Source organism: Rattus norvegicus, chromosome 5 (assembly GCF_021556685.1).
Source record: "Rattus norvegicus strain SHRSP/BbbUtx chromosome 5, alternate assembly SHRSP_T2T, whole genome shotgun sequence".
Lineage (NCBI taxonomy): Eukaryota > Metazoa > Chordata > Mammalia > Rodentia > Muridae > Rattus > Rattus norvegicus.
Window position 1 is genome coordinate 36626275 of NC_141538.1, and position 24230 is coordinate 36650504.

The following is a 24230-nucleotide window of genomic DNA, read 5'->3' on the forward strand; positions in this document are numbered from 1 at the left end:
TAGAAAATCCCAGGACATCAGGGCTACACAGAAAAATCCTATCTAAAAACCAATAAACAAACAGACAGGTAAATAGATAAATAAACAAATCTTAGTTAAGCAATTTAACTGTATTTTCTGCTATCCATAAATGATAATAAATAGGACTTACATTTTACTTTCTGAGTTTATGTTAAAGAGAATGCTACTGAATTGTAACTCCTAGAGATACCAGTTGTCCAGAAAGAAGATGATTTGTGCCTCTCAGGCATAGATATATTAATGTAGAAGATTATTTAGATGCCACTTTAAGCAAATGATCCAAGACTCTTCACCATACATAGGACAACCTGATAATGTACCACCTATTTTTGAGACATCTGCAAAATCTAATTATGAGATAATGTCAAAGAAGTTATTCTCCAAAGTAACAAGCTTCTACTTCGTTGCCAAAGTTCGTAATATAAAGAAAACTCTGGGGAGCTATTTTAGGCAAAGCTGATTAAGGTAGACTCAACAGGCAAGTCATAATCTTGAACCGAGTTACTTTAATATTAAAAATTAAATTGTCAAAGAATAAAACTCTGACATAAAATCCACCCCTAACCTAGAAGCTACCTTCACCTGATACCCATTGGCAGAGTGAAAATCAATTTCTACCAGTAAAGTGTGACTTGGGAATATCAACCACTCTCTAGGGCAAACACCATTCCCAGGAAAAGATGCCAACACAAAACGAATGCGACGATACTTCTGTAGACATTTCCTGCTATATACATTTCCTTTGTTTGGGTATTTTTGCCTTGCTGATCTTTTACTTTTTTGGTTTGGTTTTTATTGTTGCATTTTCTTTTAATTTTATTTCAACTTTGTTTCTTCTTCTTCTTCTTCTTCTTCTTCTTCTTCTTCTTCTTCTTCTTCTTCTTCTTCTTCTTCTTCTTCTTCTTCTTCTTCTTCTTCTTCTTCTTCTTCTTCTTTCTCCTCCTCTGTCTTCTTTTGAAAAGAGAGTATGAAGTTGGGTGCATAGGGAGGTGGGGAGGATCTAACCAAAAGTCAAGTGACAAAAGACTTGGTGATGTAATCTGTGGGTGATGAAGTCTGTGGATGTCATTGGTTTCTGGCAAAAATCTTGAGAAAGTAGTGTAAAGTAAATATATCTCACAAAGATAACGATGAGGGGAAACTGAAAGACATAGCCTTCGTAAACAGTATTGCCAAATTCAGTTGCTGTCTACTTAAAATATTCTATGTGTCATGCGGTTTTTCATAACTGATATTTGTGGGAATTTCTTTGGAAAGTTCGGAATAGAATAAGTGTTCACTGACTAAATGGGGCGAATAAGTCCTGACAACTTAGTCTAAGTTCTTTTTCAAGTGTTTGGGAGACTAATATAGTGATAGTATGTGAGGTCAATGAGGAACAGGGGCTAGAAGACATCTAAGAACAGCATTATTACTTTTCTGTTAAAATGTTGAAACTCAGGGGCTACAAATTTTCCCTGAGCAGTAAGTTCGAGTACTATTGCCATATGGCTACACCATGACGATAGTTAAGGACTGAATGCTTGAACATTTTTGTAAGAGTTAATCAAAGTATTTTCAACTCAATGAAATCCAAAAATATAAAGAAATGTACACTCATAAAATTGACTTATCCATTTCACAATGTATAGAATATTCTAAAACTTCAGAGTACAGAGTCTAACTGTATTTATACATTTTAAAATTCATTATTTGAAGTAAGTTATGAGTCACGAGAAAGTGTTTCTCAAAAGTTAAGGAAGCTGCAGGTCCTATTCTAATGCTAAGGAAAGGGTGAGTCTAGAGAAACAATCATCTGGCCTGCTGTAAGTGTTGACTTTTGAATGAGAATAAGAGGAAAGTCTACATTTCTAATACCTCTATGCTTTGATTTGCGGCAGTGGGGTGGTTTGATTTTCTCACATGACTATACTAATACTGATGATATTTGTCTTCACTGAGAGCCAGAAAATATTGAAGTGAAATTCAGTTTCTACTTTGGCTGCTGTGAGGTATCCAGGAGACACAAAGTAAATGGAAATAGTGGATGGAAAATATGAGAAACATTTCTGGAGCCCTAGAGAGGGAGTTCACCTGAAATTACAGTAAGAGAACTTTCTCTAATTCTCAACATATTTAGATCACAAAGATTAGCCATTTCAAATTTTAGTTTGCTTTATTAAGTAAATATGTCATATGAAATTAATCACTAATGAGCTACACGTAAGTGTGCATGTGGAGAGGCTTAGCCTCTGATGACATTGCTGTAAAAATACAGAGCTCATCATGATTAATCAGTACATAAACAGTCCCGTAGGTTGTAGAGCACATTGTTTTAAGCTGTCTTTGACATCTCTGTGAAAATCCTATTTGTATAAAATATTGACTTTAAGCCAACTTTCTAGTCATAATTCCATGAACAAAATTTCAGCAATGCTTCTAAGACATTCAAAAACAAAAGCACAATATTTAATCATTGAATTTATCACCAGCTTATCACACAGAACTCAGAGTTGAGAAGACTAAACTTCTCATCATAAGCATCTCACTCATTCAAGCATCCTCCATCATATTGACTTTATGGTGAGAAATATTGACTGCGTTCATTTATTATGTACTCTTTGACCCACAGGGAGATGTACTATGTTTGATTAAATGTACAACTGAGGACATGGTCCTTTTCATTGCAGCGAGCCAAAAATCAAGATTGTGCCTGACATATGTTTATACATCCTGGTATATTCTTATTAAATATAACAAATGTAAACAAAGTCTTAAGCCTATAAAAGTTAATACTAAAGAGTGATTTTCTGTTGCCCTTTAACTCTACTTCCTTTTGTTAGCTGAACTTAATAATTTCTCAAGTAACATACAGACTTTTTTATGTACCATCAAATACATAATAAATAGTTTTTGCACATGTATTCAACCAACAATGTTTTATGTGTGTCTTTTCATATTGGTCCATTTTCATTGGCTGGTGAGGAGTAGGTACAATTCAAAGGACTTATACATGAAAAGATACACTCCCAAATATGTCTGCATGGCCTTCTCAGATGACGTGGTAGCAGAGAAATGATTTGTCTGTTTGAAATCTTAATATAGAAACTATGGATATTTTGTCTAGAAACTTAACATATATTACCGAAACTTGCCAATTGTACTAGCAATATAAATGCTGATTTATATTTCATACCACTATTGTTGAGATTTTCTGGGCTGTGTTATGTTATAAAGATCATTATCTTTATCCAATTATTGTTTTCTATCCAATTATCGCCGAGTGAGCATTGTCCTTAACACCAGTAAGTTTGTACTCTATTCATAAATACCATTATCTATACCTCTTATAACTTCGTTAAGCACTTTGAGACCTACCCATATACTAAGAGCTATGAGAGACTAGGGAAGAAATTACAGATATATGAAGACTTCAGGGAGAATAGGACATGTCAGCCAAGGCATGTTAGTACATGCAAGGCAATGACAAGGTGAGCCAGAGTGAACACAGGTGGTCCAGAGACAGCCAAGAGACTCTCTAGTTAATTTAATTTTTAGAAAAAAGTTAGTTTGCAAATTTTGGCATGTAAAAGTTTTTGAGTCTATTACATCTAGGAATAAAGTATTTAAAGCAACTTTAATAAGTGATGACAGTAATCGTGATGCAAATAACAGGTATATTAAGTAAAGTACAAAATCTTTTAGGAAACTTTCTATTTCTAGACTAAGAATAGATCAAGGTTGAAAGAATCCAGAGCCAGGGCAGCTAATTAGGCACTTAGAAAAATATCACAATAATAAAGTGTCAGGAAAAGACTGCTTAATGTAAGAGGTCAGTTGGAAAATGTGAAGATTGGCGACTGTTCAAACTTCTTATATATTAACATTTGACATATGTTTTCAGTTGCTTTTAACAGTCCTTCTCCGACCACACTCACTGACAAAACACCTGCCCTATGTAGGGTGGGTGGCCCTGCTATTTTGCATCTAGAGCACCTGTTTAAGCTGTATGTTCCATTGTTTCTGAAGGTTGTGCTGTGAAGTTAATAACAATATACCTTGCTATTTACTTAGTCCCCTAAACTCTATGCCTCAAATATGTAATTTGGATAAGCACAGTGATGATTTTGTTGCTTACACTGTTACTCTTAACTACCTATAAAATGATTCATGAATTGAACTAACACTTCAACTATCATCGGAATAGGATTTTCTTTTTCACCATGGTAGTGGTGAATTAGTTAAACCACTTTGGCTCTGGTGGGTCACATGCTGTACCCACCCAAGAACTCTCTGGATACAAGAATCGCACATGTGCGCGCGCGCGCACACAACACACACACACACACACACACACACACACACACACACACACACACACACACACACACACACACACCAGCTAGTTTTGATAGCCTTTGACTAGCTCAATAGTTGGGCATTTCTAATCCTCCCTGTGGCTAGCATACATTCTTCCATCCAACTTTCCTGAGTCTAGATGCTAAATCAACATTCCATCTCTGCTACCCCAGACCCAATCAGGTCTTACAATGCTCGTTTCTTTCTCTCCTGTTGCTCTTATCACTAATTCCTCTGCTTCTGAGTCATGGTGATTCTTTCCCTCTCCTGGTTCCTAGTCCACACCATCTAAAAGTCCAGCCTCTTTCATTCTGCCCAACCACTGGCCAATGCAACTTTATTTCCCAATTGGAAGCAACTGGGAGCAGGCTATCTTTAGTATCTGAAGTCACAGATTTCTGTGTAGTTCTGGTGGTCAAATTAAGACAAAAACATTGGAAACAATCCCCAACACCCTACCTTTGTATAGTTTGCCATCCATTTCCCTCAGACCGGGGTGCATGGTATTTTTCTAATGCACCTCTGAGCATCAAACCATCAAATGAGTAAGGAACTCTCCTTTTGTGTCATTATGACTCATAAAATTTGTACAAGGGTAAACCATGTAGGAGCTGATGCTTCTTCTTCTTCTTCTTCTTCTTCTTCTTCTTCTTCTTCTTCTTCTTCTTCTTCTTCTTCTTCCTTCTTCTCCTTCTCCTTCTCCTCCTCCTCCTCCTTCTTCTTCATCTTCATCCCATATACTTAATTTTTTTTCAGTTTTTTAAAAGATACAGAATTATTTCAAGCTATTTCTCCTATCTATTGCAATGAAATAATTTACAGAAATACAGACAGTGACATTTTGTTTGTCATGTGCATAGGCTTGTAATATCACCAGTGCTCATTGAGATCGTAATTATCTATGCTTGAGTTTCCCAAAGGCTGGTACATAGGCTTCCCAAGGACACACACAATACGCTAGTCTGGAAGTCACATCAGGAGAATTTGTCATGATTATTCTCTTCCTTTATGTCAAAACTATCTTTAAAATTTAGTGTTCCATTGCAACAATGTATAATGAAGGGCATTACCCTTAGTATTTTTTATTGACCATTGGACAGTTAGACACAGCGCATTTCTCTGGTGTCTTCAGAATAGCATACTTTTGTGAAGGACAGTCAAGTGCTTTAGAGAACAGACATATTCACACTTTGAGGACATATTTCTATCTTGTTAAATGCTTATTGTTAGAATTTGTTGCTGGCTAAGCATACAGGTAACCATTGCCATGCATTTTGTTTTGTTTTAATTGTTGCTTTTTATTTTTATTTTGTTTGTTTAGCAAAATGGTCCTCTTGCCACTTATGAGATTCAGACAAGAAAAACTAAGACATAAAATTTTGACCTAAAAAGGCCTTAGCAGATATAATAGAAAATTTGATGACAAAGGTGAGGTTTTCCAAAGATTTACTGTTTTCCTAGAGTAGATTAATTTCAGTCAGACATTTTATACTCCTTTAAAATCTACTTGCTCTGTGGGCCTGTTCATGTTGATTACCCTTTCCTATCTTATTTGTTCATGTATAAGATGAATATGTAATAACAAACTATCAGATTTATGGTGATAATTATATATGTATATATACATATATATGTATGTATATGCAAATTACTGCTTAATGAATGTTAGTGCTGAGCATATCATTCACACAGAGTTTCAAAAATTTCCATAAGTAATTTACAAATACTAAAGCACATTTTATGCTGAAATCCTAAAGTAATTTAATATTATATTTTATTGGATGGTCATGATTTTATGTATTTTTGTTATAACACAGTGCTGAGTGTATGTCAAATATATTTGCCTATGTGTTATAAACCTCTTTTGAGGTGCCTAGATGTTTGAACATAGGTTTGTGTAAATAATTCCACATGCCAAGCTCAGAATTTCAACATATTCTATCAATGTTGAGATTAGCATTATCAATAAATCATATAATGAAAAAATTCACATATTAAAAATAACCATGTCAAAAGGGCACAATTAGAACATTACAGCATTAAACATGCCACGTAATGTTAGCAGTCAACAAAATCTTCTTTCAAGTGCTCTAATTAAATTTTATTTAAAGGATGAGAAAGAAAGTTTTGTATCTTTTATGTAGAAAAGTAAATTAAATGCCCAGGGCAGGGGGGATTTAACTTGTTTCAGAAATAACTATAAAAGGAATCTGTACTTGGAATATCAATAGCCATATGAAGAGGCTGAGAATTTTATAGTGACTCTCACTCACCATGTACCGTAATAGTTACCTTTAAGAAGTTGAGAAACTGCTGATACATTTTAATATACTTATGTGTCATATCCACTAAAACATCCACAGTTCCAAAAAAGATTAAGTAGAAATGAGAGTTGGCAAGAATTTAAAATATTCTATACTTTGTATACCAAAGTGAATTAGAATAGACAATGCCTTAGTTAACTCAAGCTATTATATGAAACTACTATATTGTGGGTTGTTAAAAAATGGTATTGCAGATAGTTCTGGGGACAGAAATATTCGGATTCGAAGATGAAGGTTCTTCTTCCTAACCTTGTGTAGGTGCTCAGAGAGTAGAAAGAAGGATCATAGAACCATCTTCATTGTTATTCATTATGCTACTCACCCAACTGCTCTAATGATACAATCTCATTGGAGTAGGATTTCAAGATTTACAAATTACAGGGATACAGATAGTCATTTAGTTCATAACATGCATTAATGAATCACTGAATAAGCAAATTGTAAAAGTGCCATGCATTGGGCATATTTAGTGTTAAGTGGCTATATGCTGCCCAATAGATAAACCTTTAAAATATAGTTGTACACGAATAAGTTGGTTGCAAGAGTATTGATTGCATGATGCCATTTATATGAGGTGCAGGGAATCATCACATTTGCTCTAGAGAGCAGAAGAGAAATAGCTAGAAACAGAGATAAGGGGAAATGATAGTCTAATAAGTGCAGTGAATCGGTTTGGGGTAATGAAAAACTGGGATGAATGTTGGAGTAGGCTGTACATCAGTGTCTATGACAGTGAAATGTAATGTTGAAAACCATTAACCTGGTAAAACTTGAGTTACATGCATTTTTCCACATTTAAGGCAATGACCAATTCATGTTAGTTTTGAAACAAGAAAAATGGTAGCAATTTGAAAAAAAAAAAAACAAAAGACATCTTCAAAATATTGGAGCGTCTGATTTAATCCAATAGGAACAATGTGTGGCAATGGATGGTGTCATTTGTTATGAAACTTTCTTTACCATGAGATATCCAGTCCAGGGAGTGGTATTATTTAAAACTGTGGCCCTGTTGGAGTAAGTGTGTCACTGTAGTTGTGAGCTTTAAGACACTCATCCTAGCTGCCTTAGAGCCAGTATTCTACTAGCAGCTTTCAGACGAAGATAAGAGAACTCTCAGCTCCTCCTGTACATGCTTGCCTAGATGCTGCCGTGATCTCAACTTGCTGATAATGGGCTGAATATCTGAACCAGTAAGCCAGCCCCAATTAAATGGCTTGTCTTGGTCATAGTATCTGTTTATAGCAATAAAACCCTAACTAAAACAACCATCAAAATCTAGTTCCCTAATTGCCTCTGAATTGGGTCAATAATAATGGCAGAAGCTAATTGCTAGGAGAAGGATAAGGTGGGATTTCTGGGTTGGACAGGAAGAGAAGGTGACAGAGAGGCCTGAGAGTTGGACCAGGCTGTGGAGCAGATAGCAAGCTGCAGATATGTCAGTCTCCAGGGGTACTGATAGTTTGTAGCCTCTGCAGATGATTGTGGAGGCTAGGAAGGATGGGGTCGGATATTCTTCACCCAGCCTTTGAGATATCTGATCAGTTTTAAAATGTAAAAGTCTCTAGTGTTTTCCTTCCATGGGGATGAAGGGAGCTGGACGAGAAGGCTGTCCAGCATCATGTAAAGAGGAACAGGAATGGGCAGCACTCTCAGAAATGCAGGTGGAGGCTGCTCTCAGAGCATAGTCAGGATCTCATGAAAGCGTGAGCTAGACATGGCGGCTGACTAGAAGGCAGGTGAGTAATGTTGTTCCACAGAGCCTAGCCAGAACAAGCGTGATTTTTTTAAAGATTACTTGCAACAGGTTTTGTTTAACCACCATCCATATGGAATTTATACTGAGAAACCAAATCTTAAGTTCTGACCCCATTTTAGAGGACTTGACCTAAGTTTAAACTTAGGTAAACTAACAGGATGGTATCTAATATTAGTTTCCAAGTTGACCCCAACATAACATGAACTTATTTCCAGTCTCTAGCCTAATCCTCAACAAGACCTGAGTCTCCAGGTTATACCCTGAACAAGAACAGCATCTACAGATTATTTCTTCAACCAACCTACACTCCCAGGTTACAAACCCACCCCCTGCCTAAAGACCACCAAAACAGAGGGGAACAGAAATTAGGTTTATGATGTGACTCACAAGAGCAGACGATTATCTTAAAGGTCACAGTAGCTTTCCAATTAGATACTTACACACTTAAGCAACCCCTGCTTGCTGCTTACTATAAAGCCTTGCACTGATTGATATTCAGGGCTCCCCAACCACCAAAATCATCCTATGTGAGGACAGTACATTGTCAAGTCCCAAGCTAGCTCAAGTAGAATAAAGACCTTGCTGTGAGTTACATTTTTTTTTTTTGTGGAGGAAGGTGGGGTAATGCTACATTTTCCTGCTACTACACTACTATTGAAATAGTTTAGTCCACAAACCCACATACCCTGGCATTCTTATGTAACTTTTTCTATCAACTTGTCATAGCCCAGAACTGTCTGAAGGAATCTCAGTTAGAGGGTTCCCTAATCTAGTTGGTCTATGGTCATGCCTGTGGAGGATTTATTTCATTGATTAAACGGTCTTAAACAACACATGGTTTTCCGTTTGTAGAATGGCCTTCCACCTTCTTCAGTTGTCCCTCAAGATAGATCAGACCCAAAGTAAATGAGTCATACCCTATCGACATTACCATTCCTATGCACGTGAGTCTGGACTACATAAGCCCAGTAGATGCCCATGGGTCAGGAACAAACCAGTAAGCAGTATTTGTCTGTAGTTTCTGCTTCATTTCCTTCTTGAATTAACTGTATAAAATAGCGTTTTTTATTGTTAAATGTTCTTGTATGCTTTCTATGTACTTTTAACAATCTCAGCCTAACCCATTCCTCTCTCTTGCCCACTTCACCTCATAATGATCATGTCATTTATGTCAACCTCCCTATACTGTGGACTTCCATGCCCTTTCTTACACAGCTATTGAAACACAGACAATGCATCTGTAAAGACTAGTCACAGTGAGGGCAGATCAACCTATGATTTAAAAGTTGCTTTTTTCTTATTTTGTCTTGTACAGGATGCTTATATAACCATACATGACTGTGTAAAAAAAGTGCTCCTACATTGAATGGGAAATTTTGTAGAGAGTGGTTACTTTATGGGTCCTGAAGGAGATTGATCAATTATATCATTTTTCTGGTGGTGGTGAAAGTGACTGTGCTTCCTGAACATGAATGGAAACGGAGTTCCTCATGCACATGACTCACACTATGCATATGCTTTCTAGAAAATTCGCATGCTACATTGTTTAGCACTTCTCTTCCCTCGTCTATAGAAAGAAAATCTCATGGGGATTTCCTTGCTTGGGATTTGTGAAGCAACTGCGGTATAATGTGTAATAATGTCAGCATGGGTTATGGCTGCAGATTCATGTTTGTCATGCTGGTCATTCTGGTCATGGTGGTTTTGTTTGAGTTTGAGACAAATGTGTGTGTGTGTGTGTGTGTGTGTGTGTGTGTGTGTGTGTGTAAATATAGAAGTATGCCCACTAACAGTCATCAAGGAATATAAATAGATTTCAGAAATAGAAATACAATTCTGTTAATTCTCTTAACAATATCTACCAGATGATGGGATCCCAATTAAGGGAGTTAAAAAGCTTTGTCCCTGGAGATCAGACATTACTGATTGGTGGGCTTTGCTCCCATGGCTGCCAAGTAAACAGTACAACTCACTTATGTAAAAGAGGAAAAACTCTTCTCACATTAATGTATTGAGTTTTATGTTCTATCATAGATGAGAGAGTTTCAAGTTGATATAAAGTATATAGCCTTGATTTTCATTACAATGTACACTAATAAGCTGTTTTTCTGAATTCACCTGACAGTTTACAGTCTGTGAAGAGAGGTCATATCTCAAAGCAGAATCATGAAAGCAGAAACTGAAAAATAGACAGTGAGGTACGACTGCTTACTAGCTTGAATTCCTCTTCTTGCTCAGTGTGCTTTCTCATAGCTCCTGGGACCATCTGCTTAGGAGTGGCCCAACCTATAGTTGCTTGTGCCCATCTGCATCAATCAGTCATACAAAATATGTCCTCAGACTTACAGGTCAGTCGGAGATGGGATAGTTTCTCAATTTTACCTGTGTTCATAGCTTGAGACGAGTTGAGAACAAACCAGAACCAGTTCTTCCTTTATTCCAATCTTGTAAGATGTATAGATGTGTATGTACACACACACACACACACACACACACACACACACACACACACACACACACACACAGTGTATATATACATGTGTATATATAGATGGTAGAATTATCAGTAAAAGTGAATTCTATATCTGAAGTGAAATCTAATGATTCATTTATGGTGGAATAGTGTTATGGAAACCATTTAGATTTCTGAATGAAGGAAAAACAAGACCTATTTCTGCCTGATTAACTTATTCTACCAATTTTCAACATGACCAATTCTGAATGAAGACACATCCATCATTTTAATATTTTCATTACTAGTCAGTTATAATTCATGTTTATTGCCACTTCTCAAGGTAGAAAATACAAACTAAATTTTGCCATTGCTTATGCCTTATGAATAATGGAATTTCACAGGGAAACATTCTGCAGCTTCTGTGACTTTGTTGATGACACCATAAACTATAAAGTTAATCACCTAGATGTTAATTTTAGCTTATATGAGACCTTGCCTTAGTGCATCTATGTGGAATGTTCAAACAAGGTAAGGCAATTACTTTGGGAGCTTGTCTGATAAAAATCAGTTTTGTTTTTAGAAGAGCAGTTATATTAGAATATACTTTCAACATTGCAATATCTATACTAGTATGATGATGTTTGATGTCAACTCAGAAATGTTTACAAATAAGTTTTCAAAATAGTAAAACTATTTATATAGAAATAGAGTTTTACCAAACCTCTATAAAGTATGTTTTTCAATAGTGGCCTTCCCATTTATGGGGTAGTACTGTAATTTGGATTATAGGAAATAAAAGAGGAGAATGCCGTGCAATGGTGAATGCTGAATAGAAATTATTATTATTTAACCTAAGTGGTAGTATGAGGTCATCCTCAAATTGGATGCTAGCAAAATCTTAAACCCATTCCTTTTTATGTACCCTCTGAAGATTTTTCCAATTCCTTACGCATATTGCTCTTAACATTAATAAACTCAAAAATTCGTAAACCTATATACACATTTTACTTTATAATTAAGAAGGTGTGAGCAACTTACAAATATTCAGGACTGTCACTATTTGATTACTTATTATTATAACCTATCAGAAGAAAAATTTTTTTTCAGAGCTGGGGACCAAACCCAGGGCCCACTGAGCCAAATCCCCAACCCAGAAGAAATGTTTTTAATTATTCTGGCATCTGCAATTTGCCATGTCTTGCTTTTCACAGAGGCATTGAGAGATTCATTATCTTTCAACAATAAAGGAAATCATATTTCATAAGAATATATTGCTACACTAAGCAATAAGTGAATTAAGAAAAAGAATTAAAAAGGAAAGGAAGGATATGACTGCTCCTAGGCATGGTGAAGAGAAAGTTTATTGTGGATAAAGGGGAGAACATAGCCAGAGGCAGAAACATCTGGGAGAGTCTGGAGTTCTCATCTGAGGCATGTGAGAGGGAAAGAGGAAGGAAGAAGGGAGAGAGGGGCAGAAGAATTTTTTGATAGATCCCATTCAGCAGAGAGAATCATTGTTCTTGTTGTGCTTCTTATAATATAAACCACTAATTATATAAAGTATGCTGTATATGAAAGGTGGAATAAACATGGATAAAATATGACACATTTAATATACTGAAGGTGATGTCACATAGATTCTCTTCAATTCTATGGTTGTTCTAGTGGCAATGACTAGAATTACTGGGAGTAGGCAGGTCAATTTTCCTTGAACAACCTTTCTACTTTTAATATTTTTGATGCTCGGAAATTGACTTTATCTACTGACAGCAGTAAAATAAAATGAATGATACATAACAGTAGCTGTCACCGAAGCCCAGTTTTGCAAATATTTTACATTCCAGTTGTTTTAAATATGGGTAATTTCCAACATTTGTGATTCTTCCAAAGGCTCTTTAAATCCTTCTAGGTTTCATTCTTATCCTATTTTAAGGCAAATGTAAACTTGAACAGACACAATTTTAATAGTAAGAGGCATACATTATATGCCTTACTGAACACAGATTTTACTGCGAGCTTTATATACTCTGACTTCAGCCCCGTGTTGGCCTCAAGTGCACACTTGAACATATTCCCTAAGTTCCCATAACGTGCATTAGGGCCCTGGATGTGCACTGAAAAGATTCCAAGGCACAAAATGTATCTCAGGAGACAATTTGGTGTTCTTGGTAGTATAGGATTGGTAGGAGATTAACTCTAAATTAAAAAGAGGAGTGTACTGCTAGTAGTACCATATGAAGACAGATGTCTGTGTTACAGTCTGTTAAATGTAATGTGTACTCTGTGTGTGTGTGAGTGTGTGTGTATGTGTGTGTACTAATCTATAGACAAACATGTAAGATTAGTGTAAAAGGTATAAGAGCAGATACTATTCTATTAGACATGGATATTATTAAGAATAAGATATAAGTTAGATCTTCAAATATCTGTGTTGATGTTTTAAAAACTTTTTTTCGTAATTTCATTTCCCACTCAGTTGACAAAGCATAATACTGACATCACTCACAATAAACTTTAAATGTTTAATAATTAAAAAGAACTACTCACTTGTCACTCAATGGGCAAAGCAGCACTTCATGCCAAACAGCAAAATGTAAGAGAAAAATTGGAGGAAAATAAAATTTCATTTTTACATTATTTGAAATAATGTAAAATTCCACTTCTTTTGGAAGACTAAGGCATAAGTCAAATGTGCATTTTATAGATACTTTTTATTACATACTTTATATTTATTTTTAATATTTTTTCTATTTCTATACAAATCATAGGTTTTTATATTAATGACCTTCTCTTTGCTGTTGTTATAAATCTAATTGCCAGTAGCTTAGCACCAGGAGTAACCTAGCAACAATCTACTTCCTAGCACGTAGCACATAAGACACGCATGCTGTACTATGGGAAAACTACTGAACTTAAAATTTTGCCCATGTATATTATCAAGGGCTTATTTTTGAGCTATTGAATGAAAACATTGAATTTCATAGTAGGTAATTTTACTGGCTGCCTACTCCATTCAGAAAATACTGAAACTTTCTCGGCTTGCACCACTACCAAATAGGTGATAGGATTGTTCTCCCTGTAGCCTGTTCATACAGATTAGGTGAGGAGCTTCGTGACACACTTTTATCATTTAGGCGGCAGCTCACAGAGACTGGCTTTCCCCAGTCACCTCCTTGACAGCAATGCGGCACTCATCTTTCAATAGCTTTTATCAAGCTGAAGATGGTCACTGTACTTTTACAAATGTCAATTTTGGGGAGTCCACATAAAATTTGATTTTCACATTTTAAGCCTGGCATATTTAGTATATCTTTTATGAAATTAAATTTCCATACTTGCCAGTTACCTTCATTTGGAATGTGAATGTCCTGGGCTTTGTTTTTAGCATACACAATGGCAGTCATTACAGAAATAATTGCCTTTCCATGGCATCACTTCCAGTGTAACTAGACCGAGTTAGGGAGACAAACATTCACAGCTGAATGCCTTTAAGTACTTATGCAATTATATAAGACGGAGCAATTTGCCAAATAGTTCACTTATGGTAAAGAAAACTTGCAACCTCTGGGAGGACTAAGATTACAAAAAACAAAACAAAACAAAACCAAACAAAACAAACCGCAGAATGTTTGTATCCAGATGGACACAAGGAATGAATGAATGAGGCTGTGGGGAAGTGTGAAAGTGCTTGTAGATGGTGGCTGCAGCGTGTGTGCATGCGTACACGTGTGTATGTTTGTGGCTGGGGGAGGTGATCACTTACTTTTCACAGATGCCCTGAGGGGCTTTTTTTTTTCTGTTTCTGTGACTTCAAATGGTTCTAAATTGTTGCACAAACCAAAATGAAGAAATTTGATCAAGGCTAATGCCTTATATCACTGTCTTTCTAAGTCTTTTCATTAGGGAGAAGATTAGAATCATGAGACCTTTAAATCAAGAACTAAACACAAAAATAATAAGACAATTGAATATTATATATCTGCTTCGTTTTATGAATTGTCTTAAGTAATGATTATATGTTGTGGTTTGCCCTGGAGTTATCTGTGTTTTGACGCTAATTCCACTGCCCAAAGGACAGCTGCCTGGTCATGTGCTCAGGAATCAGGTGACTTCACCAGAAACTTCTCCCCATTGAATTTGTAAAATACAGGTGAGGGGCAGGTACAGGAGAGAAGGAGGCCTATCACTGGAGGAGAAGGAAGGATGGGCAGGAGAGAAGTTTGAAGGAAGAGGAGGAGACAGGAAAGGAAGGAGGAGACAGGGGGGAGAAGGAGAGAAGCCGTGGCAGAACAATGGAGGCTGATGTTAAGATTCCGCTCTGTGTATTTACAGATTGTTATTAATGTTCTTAAGGATTGGATGGCACCAGGCTTTGTATGTTTAAGTGGGCAATTATATCTTATCAGTTAGGTCAAAGATTATTGTGCTGTGTTTTCTTTTATGTGACGGTTTGAGTGTAGGAAAGAGTGTGGCAGCAGGAGACACTGGGCCACCACAGAGTTGGGATGTGTTTCCGCCAAGATATCTAGCACATGTCTTGGGGCACTGAGGTGCTGGATCTAGCGGGGTAAAAGACAACCCTACATTTTTTTTAATATTTTTACAACAACAATTATATTTCATATGAAAATGTTACGCACTCCTGAGAATATCCAGTTACAGTTGGGTAAATTGTTTACATGAATGCTATACTATGCTATAAGGACTATATACAAAATGTACATCATGACTCCTCTGTAACAGTCTCCATCCCAGTTGAGCCACTGCCTAACTGCCAGATGAAAAGCTCTGTAGATTGATGTTGTGCACAATTCTTATGCTTTCCAGCACTGGTGTCTTCATAGACCACTGGAAAGTATGATTTTTGTAGCTGGGATCCTGGAGAACATGTGGAATCCTACTTGAATATTTATATTAAGCACACAAATGATGTATAATCAACTTCTATGTCGTCATTAATCACACTTTTTACTAATTCACATTCATAAATATGGTGTAAATAATGATAACCACTACTGAAATTATAAATAAAAGTCAGAGTATATGGTACAAAGATATAAAATAAATTCATACTATGAGTATAAATTAATTTCCAGAACATTAATGTTTAATTGCAAAGTTGATCTAAAGGAGCTGTACTTGTGATTCCAGGTTTGGTTACAGAAATACGGCTACCTTCCACCGACTGACCCCAGAATGTCTGTGCTGCGCTCTGCAGAGACCATGCAGTCAGCCTTAGCTGCCATGCAGCAGTTCTATGGCATTAACATGACAGGAAAAGTGGACAGAAACACAATTGAGTAAGTAATGCTCTCGAAATTCCTTCTGCCATTGTTCTTTGAGTCCAGTGAAACCTGAAAAGCTACACAGATGTCAACAACCATTATTGGGATATTGGTCTTCATGAACTTTTCTTTGGAATATATCCTTTCAAACATCTTCTGAGGCTTCTCAGACCATGTTATATCCAAGGTCATGGTTTTAAGAACACGTTTGGAAGCAAGAGACAAAATATGATCAAAAATCAAAGCACTTTCGCCTTTCAAGTTGCTGTACGGAGTGGCAGTGACTGATGACTACTTTGTGTAGTTTGTGATGGTCTGCTTATCACATCTCTGCAAAGTGGTATCATGTTAGCAGCTTCACATTGGATGTCATGCAAGTGGAAAATACTACAAATTACGTTTTGCAATGTACTGGATAGGAAGATTTAGAAGTATAGTATTTGCTAGATACCCAATAGGGACAGTTTTCTAAGTTGACTATTTTAAAATTCTCAGTGACAAAGAGCTCATTTATTCCTTGTAATATTTGTTAATTTATTGTTTTATCCATTATTCTTCACAATAGCTTCAACAAGTGATTCAAGTAATACTTCCTGAAAGACTAGCAATGTAACTTTATGTATTAATATGTAATAGCATATTATTTTTATCACAAGCTCCTAGTAGGTTTAACAATATAGTGAAGAATTACTATTGTTTCTAGACTACAAAGGACAAATTGTTTCCTCCCCCTGTGAAGGAAGGCAAAAATCATTGTGTGTGTGTGTGTGTGTGTGTGTGTGTGTGTGTGTTTGTGTGTTCTTAGAACCCTTGGTGCTCACAAAGTCAATATTTCTCTGTTATTTGTTGATCATGCATTACTCTTCACAATAGATGGAAATACAAATTCCTTTCCATCCCACCACCACATACACAAAAAACCTTGAATATCAAAGGCGAAATGAAGTGTAAGGGAGTTTCTGAACTCTGGCTTTTTGGTATTAAGCTTGGGGAGGTTAACTTTCTGGATGGGTCAAGAAATAGCATTCATTTTCCTTTTTACGAATGAAATATCACAACAAAATTCTGACTTCTCATGTTAATTGCACCTAAAATTAGGTTCAGAGTTGCATACTGAAATTCTATGTTCCTTTCTAATGCTGACATAAGGTTGTTAGTCATAGTATCTCTATATCACCAAGACAGGAGCACACATGATTTAGCCTTTAAAATAAAACTTCTAATTAGGTTTTAAAAGTAAGATCTTAAGTCCCTTAGTGATTCTAATAGAGGTATAAGAAATTACTTGTCTGGACCTTGGAAAACAAAAGTCAATATTAAATTAACTGCATTCTGCAACAATTATAATTCTTATATAAATATTGGTGGTAAAATTTCAAAAACATCTCATACCTGAGCAACTCTGGTCATTGTCATTACCTTTCATAGAGAGAGACATTAGACGTTTCTTAACTATAAGCATCCATCCTCATAAATATAGGCTTTGTTAATAAAAAAAAAACCTAGTCTTGTGCTTTGTTTCTGCTTGTTAAACAATATTATTGCACCGAAGCCCCACTCTTCATCTGAACAGTGTGCTGCTCTTGACATTTTGCTGGTTGCCTGATGCAAAACCATTAGTTTCTGTTTCATTTTTCTTGGAACTTCAAACACAACATTTTTAAAGTGCAAGTAAATTGAGGATTTGGAAAACAAATTACATTTCTGAGTATTCTAATGCTAGAGAAAAATAAAGAAGTATCTACTTCTCACTAGATATGGAAGTTAAGAAGGATAAAACAAGTGTTTTAGGGCCTGGACAGATAGTTCAGTGTTGAGAGTGTTTACTGTGATGTAGGAGACCTGCACTCAATTTCCAGCTTACACATCAGGAAGCTCACAACCACCTGTAACACCAGCTCCAGAGAATCAGATTTCTTTATGAAAACACATACTTAGTGTAACACCCCCTTCTCTATCTCTCTGCCACACACATGTAAATAAAAAGTAATGTCTATCATTTAAAGGATTAAGATAGTAGAGTCCTATTAGCTCCTCATCTGCTTCTTCCAGCTGTAAGGAACTGGTCTTTAAGAGGATGCAGATGAATGGATAGATTTAATTTCCTTCTGTGACTAGAGAAAGAGAGATTATCACAATGGGCTTTGATTGTAGCTGTTTTGTGAAAAGAGATTTTTTTTGGTATGGCAGGAGGGTCTAAAAATTATGGGTGTGTAGAAAGGAATACGAATGTCACACAGGTATTCAATTATTTAAGGTTTCACACCAAGTGAAATGAGCTAGTCAGTGCATAGGAGCTATTCAGACTTTCTCTGTGATACGGAACTAGAGATTAAGAATAGCTACATGGTAGTGCTTAGATCAACAAGTCTTTCGGCTTGCCTTCAGTTTGTTTGCTTATTTGCATCTGTGACTTATTTTAAACAACTCTATTCTTACTGAGTTTTAATGATATATTTATTTTTGTTTCTATTGTTTAAATTACCAATGCACCTTTGCCTTTAGCAGTGGTAACTTTGCAGTTATTTATTTTCAGATGAAATTGCAGTAGCACCATTACCCTGTATATTGTTTCTTAACCTCCCTCTCTTTCAGGAAGCCCCTCCCAACCTCCAACACCTCCCCACATATACCTGCGCTAGAGACTTTGGCATTTATCTTTATTGTTGTCTGTGTTCATAATGAAATAGCTACTACTGAACTGTTATGGCTCAGGTGCATTATACCAAATATTTTTAATTATTAGGTCTCCAAACATGCAAGAAAAGCACTGTCCTGTGCTTTTGAAAATTCAAATGTATGTATAGTGACAATCATACTGAAACAGCAATCTACTACTTTCACATAAATTATAAAGCATGAAATCCATGGGCACAGTGGTCCACACCTGTAATGCACCACCTATGACATAGAAGCAAACCTCATTGACACAAGTCTGAGGCCAGATTGGCATACACAGTGAGTTTCCTGCAAGTCTCTGAGAAAGTGAAACATTGTCACAGAAAAACAACAAACAAATAATTCAAATCATAGGCTGGTTTGAATTGCACGCTGCTCTCTTAGTTTGTTTTCAATTTCAAAGCCCCATGATTAAGGCAACTTATAGAAGAAAGAGTTGACTGAGCCTACAGTTTCAGACAGGCAGTCTGTGACAGTCAGAGTAAAGAACATGTCAACAGGCATGGAGAGTTCCTTGGGGGCTGGATCTAAGACCTTACATCTTTATTTTTTTAGTATTTTTAAAATAATTTTATTTTCATGGCATATTCTATGTATTTACATTTCAAATGTTATCTCGTTTCCTCCTCCCCCTGCTTCTATGAGGATGTCCCCATTCCCACCAACACATTCCAACCTCAACTCTCTGGCATCACCCTACACTGGGAAACAAGCTTTCACAGGACCAATTGCTTTTCCTCCTACTGATGCTGGAAAATGCCATCCTCTGCCACATATGTGGTTCGAGGCATGGCTTACTTCATGTGAACACATTGGTTGGTGGTTTAGTTCCTGGGAGCACTGGTGGGGTTTGGTTGGTTGATATTTCTGTTCTTCCAATGATGTGGCAAACCCCTTCACCTCCTTCAGTCTTTTCTTGAACTCCTCCATTAGGGTTCCCTTGTTCAGTCCAATGGTTAGCTGCAACCATCCTCATGTGCATCAGTAGGGCTTTGGCAGAGCCTCTCAGGAGACACCCATATCTGGCTTCTCTCAGCAAGCCCTTCTTGACATCAGCTATAGTGCCTGGGTTTGGTGGCAACATATGGGATGGATTCTTAGGTGAGCAGTCTCTGGATGACTGTTTCTTCAGTCCCTGCTCCACTCTTTGCCCTGTATTTCCTCCCATGAGTATTTTGTTCTCCCTTCTAAGCAGGAATGAAGAATCCACATTTTGGTCTTCCTTCTTCTTGGGCTTCATAGGAACTGTGAATTTTTTCTTAAGTATTCTAAGCTTTTGGGCTAACATCTACTTATTTGTGTTCTTTTGTTACTGGGTTACCTTACTCAGGATGATAGGTTCTAGTTCCACTCATTTGCTTAAGAATTTCCTGTAGTCATTGTTTTTAATAGCTGAGTAGTACTCCATTGTGTAAATGTACCATATTTTCTGTATCCATTCTTCTGTTGAGGGACATCTGGGTCCTTTGCAGCTTCTGGCTATTATAAATAGGCTGCTATGAACATAGGGATGCATGTGTCCTTGTTATATGTTGGAGCATATTTTGGGGATATGCCCAAGAGTCCTTATTCATCAGGGAAATGCAAATCAAAACAAAACAACCTCACACCAGAATGGCTAAGATCAAGAACTCAGGTAACAGCAGATGCTGGCGTGGATCACTCCTCTACTTTTCATTGGATCTCAAGCTGTAGAACTCTGGAAATCAGTCTCCTGTTTCCTCAGAAAATTTGACATAGTACTAGCTGAGGACCCAGCTATACCACTCCTGGGAGACCTTGCATCTTTATACACAACCAAGAGGCACAGAGAAAACTGGGAATGCCCTGGGTTTTTGAAACCTTGATTGCCAACTCCAGGGACACAACTTTCCCAACAAAGGCTACCTTTCCACATAGTTCACAACCTGTTCCACCCCATGTAGACCAGGCATCAAATACATGAGCTGTGGAGGCCATTCTCATCCATATCCCCATACTAAATAATGATGATACGAAATCAGCTTCAGCATCCACAGAAGTGTTTGAAACCATCCTAAGCTTAATAGAGCCTATCTCAAAACAACAAAAGAATAAAATATGTCCTACAATTCTAGCCTTACTAAAACACTGCCTTTCAGTTCTTTGAGCAGCAATCAATAGAGGTTAAATTTAGACTATTCATAGTCATTTCTTTAATTCATATATATCGTGGCCATATTCATTTCATTATTATTTATTCATGTTTGCTTGCTCATTTGAAATCACATTCCTTTAGACTCCAGGCTGCCTCCCACATGTTAGGAACCATGCTCTCTCTTAACTCAGCCATCCAACCTCTTTTAAATTATCATTTGGTTAACTAATTCATTAAGCAAGGTATCTTAAATTCCTTAATGAACAGAGAATAGGTATAAAAACATTATTCATCAAGTTGAGAAATAGAAAGCTCATTCTTATGGCATGCCTGGTGTTTTGTAGTTCTTTCTTTTTGGTTGTTTGTTTTTTGTTTGTTTGTTGTTGTTGTTGTTGTTGTTTTGTTTTGTTTTCTTTCTACTTTATATGTAATTGGAAGTGGTCTTATTTAATTTGCCCACAATAGTGTATCGTGAAGAATGCTTGAGGAATGTGTTATTTCTGAGAGTAGTTAATATTTCCTTCGAAATTCTTTCCAATTTTCTATATATGACAAGCATGCACATACTGATATATATGTGTGCATGTTTGAGGAGTTTGGATAGTCTACATAATGCCACACAATTCAACAAATGTTGATATTTTTTTATTTAAACTGTTTTAAATCTAACTATTATTTCCAAAACTTTACTAGGAAATTGAAGTATGGTTTTAAATCCTAACTTGTTAATTGGGATGATTAATGAGATATTCTGCCAACCATTATATTTTATGCACTCATCAATAGTCTGCATTTTTCTTCTTTTATCCATGTGTCACATAAATGCACTAATACTAATCAGTTTTCACTTTAGAAAGAATGCTGCGTTCGGTAGCTACTGATTTTGTTTTTACTGGTAATATCGTGCTGTCTTTCACACAGTTTCCATTAGAGAATGTGTCTGACTTCACTCTGGTAGCTGCTGATGCTGGTAGCTAAAGCAGAAGGGGCTTAGATCTCATCTGAAGGGTAACACAATCATAAAAGCAAGCAAAATCTGACATTTTCCTTTGAAGATTGTGGTGACTAAAACACTCTTCTCTGTCCCTTGCCCTTCAGCTTCTTCTCTTTGCCCTTTGTCTTGTGGCTTGCACATATGTCCAGGCAAGCAGTTAGTAGGCTGATATAAAAAGCAATATGCTCTCAAAGTTTGAGCCATGTGTAAATTTCCTTTAAGAACTGTCTGTATACCTGGTGGACCTAGTCGTTCCTGTACAGATGAAGCCTGTAAATGGTTGAAGATATTAAAAACATTTTTAAGCATCTCTAGAAAAATCTGTGGACAACTCTAAGTAACATGTTTACCTCTTTCATTTCAATAAAATTTGGGAAGTCCGAATGTTGAAAGCCTGTCTAGCCTCTTGCAATATCTGTTTTTGGAAGCAATTTTTCTCTTAGTCATTTTAAGTACCAATGTGACGTTCAGTTCCGCCTGTGATTGCTGGCATCCCTGTTCAGGGCTGCTTCTTACAGAATCTGTGCAGTGTCACCAGACCAAAGGACCATACCTGTGTTGAGCAGAACATGTCTGCGCACAACCAAAATCATAGACATTTGAAAAGTTCACAGTTTGGGATGCTCAACCTGATCTAATTCTAAAATGAAATTTTGCTAAATTTAGTGAACACTGCTGTGTGTGGAGATTTAGATATATTACCTATTCATGTACAAATGTGATATTTCTGAGCGGGTCACTATTTATGAAACATTTGAGAACAAATCACTGTTGTAATATTTGCTAACCAAGAACCAGAAATATCTCTGAGTTGAATGAGATGTACTCCTGAACATAACACCAGACATCATACTGGCTGAAAAAGCATTCCATTTCTACTAGATTTAGTTCTGAAGGATAGTGTCACCTCCAAGAAGTTAGTACTTTGGAATGTATCTAATTTTCTTTGAAAAGGGAATGGCTCTCCTTATGTCCAAGGTATTTAGATGAGGCTGAGATTGGTTACATTTTAAAACTGCTGATAATTGTGTTGTCCACACTATTATAAGTATATTGCTGCTGCTGCTGCTGCTGCTGCTGCTGCTGCTACTACTACTACTACTACTACTACTACTACCACCAGTACTACTACTACTACTACTACTACTACTACTAATAATAATAATAATAATGCACAAAATGTTAATGTTTTCTTTGAAGGTATTTTCTTTCTTGCAAAAAACTAATTCCCTTGGTGTGTTTTGTTATTTCATATACTTACAGTATAAGAATAGGTGACTTAATCAAGTTAGTCCTAAAAAGTTAACTCACTTTCAAAATCAACAGGTTTTTGTTTGTTTTAATTTTGAGGCCACTCGAAATGCATTAGTTTTATAATAAAATGACAGTAAAAGCAATAGAATTGCATACTAAAAATAAATGAATGAGTACATTTGCAAACAAATATTGTGTTTCTTTGTCTGACCTAAAATGATTGTGATCGTAGGCTTTTGTTCTCATAAACCTCTTTAGCTTTCCCTCTAGGGTCCATGTTTTTTAGTGTACATAAAAGTACCCACTCTTACAATCAATATTTATAGGCAGCCATTTTTAAAATCGAATCTACTTGAAATATATATGTTAAGTGACTTTTTAAAAAAATCACACTCATGATGAACATAAAAAAATGAAATTATCTTCATTTGCTTTTTGATTCATGTAGCCACTCAAAGTTCAAGGATTATTTTGTTATTTAGTAGAAGAGTATGATGAGAAAAACAAATCAAAAACAAAAACAAACAAAAAAAACAGATAGTTTAAGGTAAACTATGGAAAATCTGTAACAACTCTGTGCTGAGACAAGATTCAAGGACAGACATCACAGTGATCAAGTATAATAACCAGGAAAACAAGTTAGACTATGACATATGACTACACATTAAAATTGCCACAAAGACAACAGTGTCTCATTTCAATATCAAGCTTCATTTAGTGATACTGAACTGCTTATTCTTAAAAATCCTTTGTATGATTTAACTTGTTTTAATGTAGCATGTTGAAAAGTATTTTATAATTATTGAATTTGATTAACATTGAGAATAGAAATAATGATTAAAAGTGACAGAGAATTGGAAAAATACTGTAAAACATGTGAACGAACAATGTACTGTCCTCAAGGCTAGATGAGTGCTTCTTTGCCCTAGCAAATGCTGCCATTTGAAGGAGCAAGACTGACTGCGGAGCTACTGGACAGGTGGTGCAATGATTACAGCACAGGCTGCT

At 36.3% G+C, this 24230-nt stretch overlaps 1 protein-coding gene across 1 annotated transcript in view; it reads left to right on the plus strand.

Annotated features, from left to right (window-relative positions):
* The window catches only part of Mmp16 (matrix metallopeptidase 16), a 244950-nt gene that overhangs the window by 91614 nt on the left and 129106 nt on the right, over positions 1-24230 (plus strand). Inside the window, 1 exon segment of the mRNA NM_080776.4 lies at positions 16046-16194. Within this exon segment, the coding sequence (NP_542954.2) occupies positions 16046-16194 (149 nt within the window).